Source organism: Rhamphochromis longiceps, linkage group LG22, assembly GCF_057381845.1.
Source record: "Rhamphochromis longiceps isolate RC_006_pf linkage group LG22, R_longiceps_female_GT1.1, whole genome shotgun sequence".
Classification (NCBI taxonomy): domain Eukaryota; kingdom Metazoa; phylum Chordata; class Actinopteri; order Cichliformes; family Cichlidae; genus Rhamphochromis; species Rhamphochromis longiceps.
Genome location: NC_140577.1, coordinates 34,864,849 through 34,877,238, shown reverse-complemented (window position 1 = coordinate 34,877,238; position 12,390 = coordinate 34,864,849). Strand labels below are relative to the sequence as shown.

At 43.4% G+C, this 12,390-nt stretch overlaps 1 protein-coding gene across 1 annotated transcript in view; it reads left to right on the top strand.

Moving 5' to 3' along the window:
• Positions 1-12,390, top strand: part of LOC146644401 (thrombospondin type-1 domain-containing protein 7A-like) — a 214,261-nt gene that overhangs the window by 148,466 nt on the left and 53,405 nt on the right. Inside the window, exons 17-22 of the mRNA XM_085395316.1 lie at positions 3,506-3,659; positions 7,287-7,428; positions 8,223-8,338; positions 8,425-8,542; positions 9,379-9,524; positions 11,452-11,626. Of these exons, the coding sequence (XP_085251442.1) occupies positions 3,506-3,659; positions 7,287-7,428; positions 8,223-8,338; positions 8,425-8,542; positions 9,379-9,524; positions 11,452-11,626 (851 nt within the window). The remainder of the gene's footprint in view (positions 1-3,505; positions 3,660-7,286; positions 7,429-8,222; positions 8,339-8,424; positions 8,543-9,378; positions 9,525-11,451; positions 11,627-12,390) is intronic.

Sequence of the window (12,390 nt, the reverse complement as noted above, 5' to 3'; positions counted from 1 at the left end):
CCAGCTGACGAGGCGTGAGGCTGAACGGGCCCCTCGGACCCTCCAGCTGACGAGGCGGGAGGCTGAACGGGCCCCTCGGACCCTCCAGCTGACGAGGCGGGAGGCTGAACGGGCCCCTCGGACCCTCCAGCTGACGAGGCGGGAGGCTGAACGGGCCCCTCGGACCCTCCAGCGGAGACGGGAGGCTGAACGGGCCCCTCGGACCCTCCAGCGGAGACGGGAGGCTGAACGGGCCCCTCGGACCCTCCAGCGGAGGCTAAAACAAAGCCAACAGGCATGAAGTCCTCTGGCGGACATGAGGACAACTGGCGCTGCACTGAGCACTGACTCTGCCCAGGCAATGCGAACATGGTGCAGTTCTTAGGGGGCTGCTTAAACTTCAGGGGTCCAGAATCAGCTGGGGACTGAGACCTAGCCTCTGGGGAAGCCCTGGAGTGGCCAACTGTGCCAACGGCGGCTAAACCATGAAAAGTACCCCGAGTAGAAATCAAGTTACCTCTCTGCATGGAGTGAATGAGCAAAACTGGCGACACAGGAGACTGAGCAGAGAGAGGCTGCTGGGCAGCTAACTGAGCTACTGGAGACACGGGTGAGAGTGGGAGCTGAGCTACTGGAGACACGGGTGAGAGTGGGAGCTGAGCTACTGGTGACACGGGTGAGAGTGGGAGCTGAGCTACTGGCGACACGGGTGAGAGTGGGAGCTGAGCTACTGATGGTGGTGAAGTAGATAACTGCACGGGAGACTGAACTGAGGGCGTCTGCACTGGCACAGGGGACTGAACTGATGTCTGTTGTAACGGAGGTGGTGAGAGCGGAGTAGGCAGGGGAGTTGATGACTTCACAGGAGAATGAACCAGAGGTGAGTGCACAGGAGACTGAGCTAGAGGTGGTCGTGATAGTTGAGGGGAAAGTGGAGCTGGTGATTGAGTGGATGACTGTGCTAAGGGATGCTGCACTGGGGACACTGGAGACTGCACTGGGGACACTGGAGACTGCACTGGGGACACTGGAGACTGCACTGGGGAAAGCAGGGCTGCAGGAGGCTGCACTGGGGACACTGGAGACTGCACTGGGGATTGCAGTGATGGTTGTAGTGGAGGTGTGACGGGTGGAGGAGTGGCTGAAGTGGCTGCGGGTCGGGCGGCTAGTGGCTCAGCTATAGAGCATATTAACGGCAGGGCTATGGGTTGAATGTCTGACTGAGTAGCAGCCCGAATGGCTGGGTGTAGTGATGGTGGTGGTGGAAGGGAAACAGGTGGTAGTGTGGATGACGGAACTAAGGGCGACTGAGTGGCAGACCGAACTGATGACTGAAGCGATGGTAGAGGTGAAAATGGAGCGTGTGGTGGAGTTAATGGCTGTGCTAGCGGGGACACAGGAGATGGAGCTAGCGCTTCTGGCTGGGCAGCCAAGTGAAAAAACACAGCCCCGGAATAAACAGTCCCAAAGTCAGGAAACTCTTGATTGTCCCTTCCACTCACCACAGCTGGCAACTCAGACGTCTCGGGGTCTGGCTGTGGCGGTGGGTGTCGGCGGCGTGAATGCCGTTTTCTTCGGGAAGCCGGAGGTGCGGTGATGGAGGAAACTGGCAACGACGGAGAGATCACAGCCGGCTCCTCATCCTCCGACCACATTGCTGCGAGAAAAGCAGCGGGTGAGTGACAGTCAGAGTGGAGGGTGGATGGAGAGGAGTCCAGTGGCAGCGGCGTGGAAACGTTTCCCGATTGTGGCGGTCGCTGTTGCGGTATGACGAGCTCGCGAGCTTGTACTGTCTCCTTGGCTTTCTGCAGATTGGACAGTAGGCCCGAAAATCCTGAGAGCTCGCGAAGATGGGGATTCCCCTTGAGAATTGCCTCGATGGCGTTTATCCCAATGGACATTGCTTTAATGTCCGAGGCATGGGAAACTCGCTCCCACAGGCTGAAGATGCGGGCCAAATCGCTTTCCCGGGAGGAGCCTGCTGGGTCCATGTCTGGTCGCGTCGTACTGTCATGAATCGCTGTGCGGCAGGCAGGAGTTGGACCCAAAATGCAGGACTCACAGACTCGGGGAGGTGAACTCAAAACACAGCTTTATTTGCTGGTAGAACAAACATACAAAACTAGACTAAACTGGGAAACCATAAACTAAGCACTCACAGGGAGATCCACACACAGCATGAGGGACGACGCGACACTGACTCAGAGAAACACAGGGTTTAAATACACTGGGAAGTAACGAGGGGAATGAGACACAGAAGGAGGGCACAGCTGGGAGAAATCAGGACTGACGAGACAAGCAAAGCAGGACGCATTCACATGAGACACGGACCATCAAAGTAAAACAGGAAGTATCACACAGAGACGCGAACTTGACACAGTGGAGACAGCAACTAAGAAATACAGAGACATAAACCATAAGGCAGAGGTCTAAGAACCAAAATACACAGGGAAATACTCAGCTGGGAACACAAGAGACTAGACTAGAGAGAGTAACAAAAAACCAACCATGAGAACATAATGCACAATGCAGAGTGACAGAAAACAAGAATCTCAAACATGCAAAGACACACAATTACACAGAACAGAGGGGACACAGAGAGACATGAAGGGCAAGGGATCAAAACTAGAAGCCATAGAATAAATCACACACAAGTACAATAATACAAAAATCACAAAGAACTAAAAACGCTGGGTCAGGAGACCCAGGACCGTGACATTTCCTAAGTCTGTCTTTATGGATCTTAATCATCTGGCTAAAAGTAGACTTTGAAACAGGTCATGATCAGGGAGTGATGGGTGTTGAGGGATTTTCTTAATGTTCCTGAGTGTGGGAGTTGTGCAGTTCTTTAAATGAGGGGAGTGGACAGCTCACTATCCGCTGGGCGACCCGTATAACCCTGCAGTGGTTTCTCTTCTGTGCTACTGTGCAGCTGGAGAAGGATACCAGGATACTTTCTACTGTGCAGTGATAGTAGGACACAAACAGTTTCTCAGGGATGTTATTCTTTCTGAGAACCCTCAGAAAGTAGAGTCTCTTGTGGGCTTTCTTCACTACCTCAGCGGTGTGCGTTCCCTTGATCGGGTCTGGCCTGATCATTTCACACATAATGTGCTGATGGAATTTAGAAAGCACAGATTTTAAATCCACATGATTAAAATCCCCAGTGGGGACTGGCCTTCATGTCCATTATCAGTGTCTGACCTCACAAATGTGCTTCTTGAAGAGTAGTCAAAAATCCCCATCATATGGAAAGTCTTCCCAGAAGAGTTGAAGCTGTTATAGCTTAGAGGATGGGTCGACATCATGTTAAACCATTTTCATTAAAAAATATATTTTTGGCAATATAGAGTACATCTGGTTTAATATCCAGATATTTAGCTTTACAAAGACTTTACAAAGACCACATGTATTCATGTTTATTAACAGCTTTCTTTCAAGAAGACTGTAAAAATAGGCTCAAATATTCGAGTGTTGTTGAAGGAATGCTGTGAAACTAACTTTTGCTTCAACTTTTTGTGACCAGGTGCATGCTGAACACTATAGACGGGCCCTCTGAACAGGTGGAGGACTATTTGTGTGACCCAGAGGAAATGCCTTTAGGGGCCCGCAAGAGCCACCTGCCCTGCCCGGAAGACTGTGTGTTGTCAGACTGGGGAGCTTGGAGCCCATGTCCACTGGTAAGGATGGAATGAAGTTGCCAGTCTTTTTTTTTCTTTCTAAATCTTACATTGTTTCTGACATGTTGCCTTTATTATATAGTGGATAGTTGAAACCAGAGTTAAAGTAGTGGTTCTGAATTCAGAGATCTAGTGAAGGTAATAGTAATAGAGGAACCCCGCCTGTGTCAACTAAACCCGCTCTTCGTGCTAAAAAGGCACTCTGTGAATAAGTACATATGTTTGTTGATGGGTAAATGTGTCTTGTGGTGTAAAGGCAGTTTAAGAAAGATAAGTATGCTGCATAAAGGGAATTCTAATTTCCCATATGTGTAAATAGATTGGACCCAGCAACTTCAGAGTTTTAAGACTTCTCAGCCAATCAGATTGTCTCGTATTTCTTTATGGCTATTGTGTAATGAAGTTAAAAACCATTACACTGGATACAGTAGTGATATAGTTTAAAGCCTTCCCCTGCTTTGTAGCATCATTTTCAGATTCTCAGTGAGTTATTTTAACTACCAGATGAAAGTCAACGATTATTGACCCAAATTGTTTATAATCTAACAAGTTACTAGAATTAACTGATGAGACTGGTAATACAAATGTTCCCAAACTTTGCACAAAAATGAAAAAGAAATTTAAATGAAAAATAACTGGATTAACTCTCTTATTTCTAAGTCATCATAGGTGGTAATCTTAACCCTATATTTTGAACAAGGACAAAATTTCACTCATTATTACAGTCCATAATGGGATATATAGTATGTAGCTCCAATTAATTTACCAATAGGAGAGAAGATGAAAATCTGGCAGCCAATGGTGGGAAAAAGTAAAAGCGCAGCACCAACATGAGGAGCTAAACAAGGTGGAAATTAAGATGCTTCTAAACCAGCCGAGACATATGTTCTCACCAGCATGTCCTGGGTTAGAATAGGGTTTGCTTCCAGCTGGACGTGTCCAGCACATCTCACCTAGATGATGCTCAAAAGGTCAGATGCACGAAGGACCTGAATTGGCTCCTTTTGATAAGGAGCATGACCAAGCTCTAACCCTACTTCTATAGGAGAGCCAAGACACCCTTCAGAGGAAGCTAATGTCAACTGTTTGTATTTGTGATCTCATTTTTTAGTCACTACCCAGAGCTTGTGGTCATAGGTGAGGGTAGGAAAATATATTGCCCAGTAAATCAAAAACTTCTCTTTCATACTCAATGCTCATGCTACAGCAGCAGCATTACTGCATATGTTGCACAAATCCATCTGTCAGTCTCCTTCATCATTTTCCCTCTTTAGTGAATAAGACTCTGAGACAAACTGATGTATTTGGGGCAATGATTCAGCCCCACCCCAGGGTAGACACTTTAACTTTTCCCAGATGAAAACAGGATTCAGACTTGGAGTTGCTAATTCTTATCTCAGCCAATTTATACAAATAACTGCATGATGACGCCAACAGAAGCAGCTCACATCTCCACCCAAAAGTCCAAGAAATGCATGATATGATTACAGAATCAATCATTAGCCTGCAACCAAGTGTGTCCTAGTGCCAAATGCACTTATGAAAACTCTCATGCTTATTATAGACAACCTGTGAACAACAAAGAAGTCCAGTTACAGCGGGCCGCTCAGGTTTAGGTCAGGTAGGATGTGTCTGTGAAGGTTCTGAGTCATCCAGGTCGTCGTAGTCTAAGGAGCTTGGAAAGAAAAGCGTCCGGACTTCTTTAAGTTACTTGAAGACGTTTCACCTCTCATCCGAGAAGCTTCTTCAGTTCTAAGGTCAAATGGTGGAGAGTCCCAGATTTAAACCCAGTGGGAGTTTCCCCCCAAAGAGGGACAAAAGACCCCCTGATGATCCTCTAATCACATGAGCCAAGGTGGGAAAACGGGTGTGGGTCACAATCAGCCCCGGTTTTGGGTGAGCTCATTGTGAAACCTGGCCGCACCTTATCATGTGATTTCGAAATCACATGGTAGGGTGGGGCATGGTTTCACAATGAGCTCATCCTTTAAGTTCAAGCAACTTAAAGAAGTCCAGATGCTTTTCTTTCCGAGCTCCTTAGACGTCAGGTAGGATGTTGCTCCCGATCACACTCCACCAGCCTTCACTGTCATTGCTCACATGAATGCTGAGGTCCCCAAGGACAACAAATCTGGGGGACCTTCCAGCTATCAGCCAGGCACTCCCAGAAGGCTGTGTACTCTGAGCTGATGCTTGGGGCACAGGGAAAAACAACAGTGAGGACCTGTTCTCTTACCCCAAGGTGCATGGAAACATCCAGCTGAGAAAACTACCAGCAAAGAGAAGTATACCTACCCTAGTTCACTACTTCTTACTGAATGCAACTCCAAAGTGGAATAAAGATTAGCCCGTCTCCAGGATACTGCATCCAGAATTGAGCTGTGTGTTGAGCTGAGCCGAAATATATCTAGCTGGTATTGCTCAGTGTCACATATTTGTTTGTATGTTAATTAATTCAATTCACTTTTATTTATATACTGCTAACAACAATCGTGTCAACACACTTTATATAGTGAGACCCTTCATTATTTAAGAGAGAACCGCAATGACCAATCGCCAAGTGCTTACTCTATGTGCAAGCACTTGGCGATTGGTGGGAAGTAAGCGCTCCTTTTCAACAGGAGCTCTCTGTCAGGACCAGACTCATGGAGGGGCAGTAATCTGCAGTGACCAACTGAGGGTCAAGGGAAAAGAAGGGACAAAAGGTGAGGACAGATAGACCGCTAATAACAAACAGGACAAGACAGTTAACAATGTGCAAAAGTGCCATATAAACAAGTCAGGACTGAAAAGAAGAAAGAATGAAAGTCCAACACCAATCTAGACTTAGAGCAACATAACAAAGGGATTTTTGTTATGTTGCTCTTATTTACAAACAATCTAAACCTTTTAAAAAAACAACAACAACAGAAAAAAATTAGTCCACAGAAGAGGGACTGGATAGTTAAACCTTGTAGTTCCCATTCTACTTTTGGAAACTCAAGAAACCATAGGTACCATAGGTATGGTAGGAGAATGTGACTGTGGACAGTTGTCTGTCTCTATGCGTACCGCACCTCTTGTGTTAATGTAGCTGGGATAGGATTCACATTTGGAAAAATGTGAATAGATTTTCCTGTGTGCCAGTTAAAATGATCATTTTCTCAGTTCTCTGTTGCCAAAACTTGGATTAACTGTGAAATAAAGACAATATTCTGATTGCCGAGGGTTAGAATTAGAGTTGGGATTATCACTGATAATGACTTTGACTTCTGAAGGTGAATATATGAATTAGGCCTGAACATTCAGGACTTCGTGTGTGAAAAAAACAAACTTAGCTTCTGTTCTGGTTTTGGACTTTTTCTTGATCGCTTTGGCACAATTGTGACAGCAGAAAAGTAATTCTTACTACTGTTAATACAGTTCTCAAATCAGGAACACATTTCACCAATACAAACTGCTAGTGTTTCAATGCAAGATATGATGCACTTCTCACTTGAATCTCACATCTCATCAAAAGAGTTCAAATTTCAGTCAAATTACTTCTGTCTGTCTATCTCCAACATAGAAAAATCAAAAGCCTTTATGTTCCACACTTTTAATGTGTGCTTATGTAAAACAGTCAGAACCTTTCCCTCTGCTTTTCAGCCATGTAGTGAGAACAGCACCCGGGAGAGGAGTGCTTACCCGCTCCGACAGCCAGGAGAAAAGAAGGAGTGTCCACCGACTGAAGAGACAGAGCCATGCAAACTCAACAGGAACTGCTTTCACTACACCTACAACATCACTGGTCAGCATTAACCTGTTCAGATTTGTTTCCAAAGAAGTTGGGATATTATGTATGTTAATAAAAACAATGAATGCAAATCAATTAAATTCTGTACTTAGAGCAGGGGTCTCAAACTCCAGGCCTCGAGGGCTGGTGTCCTGCAGGTTTTAGATGTGTCCTTGATCAAACACAGCTGATTTAAATGGCCAAATGACTTCCTCAACATGTCTTGAAGTTCTCCAGAGGACTGGTAATGAACTAATCACTTGATCCAGGGTGATATCTAAACCTGTAGGACACCAGCCCTCGAGGCCTGGAGTTCAAGACCCCTGATTTAAAGACACAGCGTAGTGCAGTGTTTAGCACTGCAAATTCAAAGCAAGCACATCCTGGGTTTAAGCTGTTCAGTGCCCTTCTGTTTAAAGTTACCGTTTCACTGTGTGCCTGCGTGAGCTTTTTCCATGTACTGTATGTTTAAATCCTCATAGGTGTCAATGTGAGCATGAATGATTGTCTTTTTGTGTTGGCTTTGCAAAAGACTTGCGATCCTTCACTGAGTGTACATCCAGCATGCACGGATTAATTAAAGGAAGGAAAACAGAATGTCGGTTGTTTAAACTGAAACTTTGGCCCGGTCATTAAAAAGTATTTTATGGGTCAGAAATAAACAACTTGGGGTTAGTGCCCTTCCCAGGCATACAGACTGAAGCAGCCAGAGATTGAACCACCAACCTTCAGACTGTAGATGACCTACTCTCCTACCTCCTGAGCTACAGCCACCCCTGTTATGCTGACCTTTTACTGTGTCTCTTCAGAATGGAGTACCTGTCAGCTCAGTGACAAAGCAGTGTGTGGAAATGGATTCAAAACCCGCATGCTGGACTGTGTGCGTAGTGATGGTAAATCTGTAGACCTCGTCTTCTGCAAAGAGGTGAGATGTTTGGTACTGCTTGCCTTTTAAACCTTTGTAAATGGTTCTGTTTGAGTTCATGGATTACTAATGATATTTCTTTGCAGCTTGGTCTGGAGAGAAAGTGGCAAATGAATGCATCCTGTGTTGTGGAGTGTCCTGTTAATTGCCAGCTGTCTGACTGGTCACCATGGTCTGGCTGTAGTCACACATGTGGACTGGCAGGTAAACAAATCCAGGGAAGAATTGGAATTAACCAGTTACATTTTTCGCAGTAGTGTTTTGCTACTATGTGCTAATGTTTGAGTCCAACAGTCTCTAATCATATATGTTTCCTTTTAAGTTTTCTGTACTTTATCTGCACTGCACTGTGTTATTTTACAGATAGAAACTGTTCACAGCTCAGCTGCTCTAACAGGAATGATGAACACTGGAATAAAAGTGAATGTGGGAATTACAAACCTTTACTTCATGTAGATTGTCCAAATGCTTTACAAATGTTCTCTTAGCTTGGACTTGCTGGTTATAGTGCAGGAGGTTTCCCCACCTGGTGACTCCATTGTCCTACTTCATCACATGACAGTGAGACCTGGAGTGGTTTGGGAGGAACAGCCTGCCTCGAGTGGTTCAGATTACTGGATTTTTGTGCAGTTTGTGACAGAGGAATGTTCATGTGCACATGGCACTAGTACGCCCTGGGTAAATGATTGATTCTGGAAATAGTTTTTTTGAGAGTTTTTGAGAAGCTAAGCATTTAACAGATCAGCATCTAGTAGTTAGTTAGATCAAAAGGCAGGGTAGGATGGTATATCAGTATAGTACCAATTGCCTTCCTAGTGAAGTTAAATAAATCTGTAAATTCCTCAAAAAAGCTGCCTTTGAGTTTGGTCCTGCCCGAGAGTGCTACACTTTGGGTCCTGTCCTTCCTTGCCTCATACAGCGTTACATGACATTACATAGCAAAGGAAGAGGTCTTTATGTTTCGAGTAATTAATGTTATCCTATTCTTTTTTACCCAACCATTAATATTTGAATTTATTCATTTATCTGCTTTTTGGCAGGCAAACTGTGGAGAAGACGGACAGTGATCCAAGCTCCGCAGGGTGATGGGAGGCCATGTCCATCCCAAATGGAACAGTGGAAGCCCTGCCTGGTGAAGCCCTGCTACAGGTGGAGATACAGCGCCTGGTCTGAGTGCAAATCTGAGGTCAATTAGCCTTCCTCTTCTTCTTCAACATATTTACCAGAATAGTGAAACACTGTATTTAATTTTCACTAGTCACTAATTTTACTAGCGTAAAAAATATTATATAAAACCATTAAAGTCATATTAAACCATCCTGACATACTCACCTAGATGAGGAGGGATAGTCCAAAATGAAGGTGTCTCACAAGATGCTGTCATCAGACTTTCCAGAAGACTGACTTTAACCAACATTGTTGTGACGTTTGCCATTTCACTATTTAGTAAACCCTAAAAGACACGCTGTGACTCTCTTCCACAGCATGTCTTTATCCTGTCTTCCTTCTCTCACCATAACCGGTCGCAGCAGATGGCCCCGCCCCTCCCTGAGCCTAGTTCTGTCGGAGGTTTCTTCCTGTTAAAAGGGAGTTTTTCCTTCCCACTGTCGCCACGGTCTACCTTACAATATGAAGCGCCTTGAGGCGACTGTTGTTGTGATTTGGTGCTGTATAAATAAAAGTGAATTGAATTGAAAATTTATACTTAGTATTCATAAGAACTTTATAAATGAAAAATGGGACAATTAACATGACAAATGTCTTGACCAGTGTTGGTCAAGTTACTTAAAAAAAGTAATCAGTAACTAATTACTGATTACTTCCCCAAAAAAGTAATCCCGTTACTTTACTGATTACTTATTTTCAAAAGTAATTAATTACTTAGTTACTTAGTTACTTTTTAAAAACACGATTTACAACCTGAATAGGTGATAAAGCGATAGATCTTTCAGCCCAATTCTACTTTTTCTGCATAATCCATCATACAAAATGTAATCAAATGGAAAAGTCTCTTTTTTTTTAACTTGTTTTATTAGTTTTAATCTTTTAACTTTATGCATCAAGCAAAAATTTTATTATCTGCAACATTCTCTGACTTGAATAAATTAGTTTAACATTTAAACCTATTTTCTGCACATTCCAGCACATAAAATAAAAATATTTTTTGTGTTTACACTCAGTCTTTCAAATAGATGCAAGTAAAACACAGCAGAAAATAAATAAAGTCAAAGACTCAGCGGTCCTGTTGCTCTATTTTCACCTGTAAAGCAGCAGTGGTGTAGGCGGAGGTTTACCCTGGTGCAGGTGGTCAGTTGAAGAATCCGCGAGTTTCTCTGTGAATTTCCCATTACGTCGTAGCTACTCGGTGCTTGCTCGGAAGTTTAGGGGTTTTGTTCGCTGTAAAAAGAAGTTTTCTTCCCACGCACAGCGGACACTAATGTTTTTGTCACTTTTTATGGAATCAAACTCAAAGTAAGGTCAGTACTTCCACGCTCATACTCTCTCCTGCACTCGATATATGATGCACTGTTGATCTGCACACAGCTGTTGTCACGAACGGCGCACTTGCTTATGTCACTGTCGTGAGACATTCTCGCAAAAAAATCACGGTTTTAGTAACGCAGTAACGCAGCGTTCCTACGGGAAAGTAACGGTAATCTAATTACCTTTTTTGCAATAGTAATCCCTTACTTTACTCGTTACTTGAAAAAAGTAACGAGTAACGCGTTACTGCCCATCTCTGGTCTTGACTAATTATTATTATTATTATTATTATTATTATTATTATTATTATTATTATATGCCTCTCCTTTTAAATTGCCATGTTAACCTGAAGGATATCATTATTATTATTATTGTTATTATTGTTATAATAGTTTAATATTTAACTCATTTCCAACAGCAGGTGACCAGTAGTACCAGTACCAGTAGTTTGTTACTATATTTAGAATTAATTTTTAAACTTACCAAGGACTAACACAAATGGTTTAAAATCATTTTAAGGCCTAGTAGCTGAATGTGATTAAAGCTACCAGCAAGCTGACTGTACTACAGAAGTTAAATGTAGATTGAATTGTATCCATATTTAGTAATTCTGTTTGCTTTTCCATTAGGGAGCGAGGTGTGGAGAAGGTCTGAGATTCAGGAATGTGTCGTGCTTTGTGTCAGACGGTTCAGGTCGACAGGATGGTAGTGCGGTGGACGATGAACTGTGTGGAGATCTGGAGCCCTCAGTAGAAGGAAACACACAAATAGTTCTGCAGGAACCCTGTACTGTACCCTGTCCAGGTAGGTTGTTGTTGAATCCACCAGCCTCTTTGTTAATAAAGAGCAGTCACTTGCTGAGGTAACAGTAACTTGTCTGTTACTATTGGACCCAAACCCAAGACTATTCACACAAGTATTACAGTTAATGTGCTTCACTATTAAATACACTGACTAAATTGTTGATATTGAAAGAAATTCTGCTGTGCTGGTTTTAAATATTTCATCATCTGATGGATTCTGACTTTTGTATGTAAATAAGGAGCCTTGCTTACACACAATAGTTAATCACAGAATTCCACAGGGTTCTGTGCTAGGACGTTTTCACATTATACATCACCCCCAGATAATGTCATATCCAGTTAAATTCCTCTGCATAGTTTGGATAGTTTTGACCTTCAGTTCTATCTTGACGTTGTCCTTCAGGATATGACTTTAAATTAGCATATATATAAATACTATAACAGGAAACATTGTCTCAGAATGATTGTAAAAAATGTCCACTTGTTACTTCTTGGGAGGATGACTTCAATTATTTATCAGAATGTTCTAAACGCCTTTATTTGAGCTCTCTTTTCCTGTCAGTTCTAGTGCTGTTACTTAATGCTAATCATTGAATCTTTCTCTGCCATGAGCCGCAGAGTTTAGTGCAAAGTAAGAGATGATATTCAGCTGCAGGTGATTTACCAACATAGATCCCTTGAAGGACTAAAATGAACCAGAAATGCCTGATTGACAAGTTTATTTTTACAGTGGGTAAATGTCTCACTTTTCTAGCATCTGCTCTA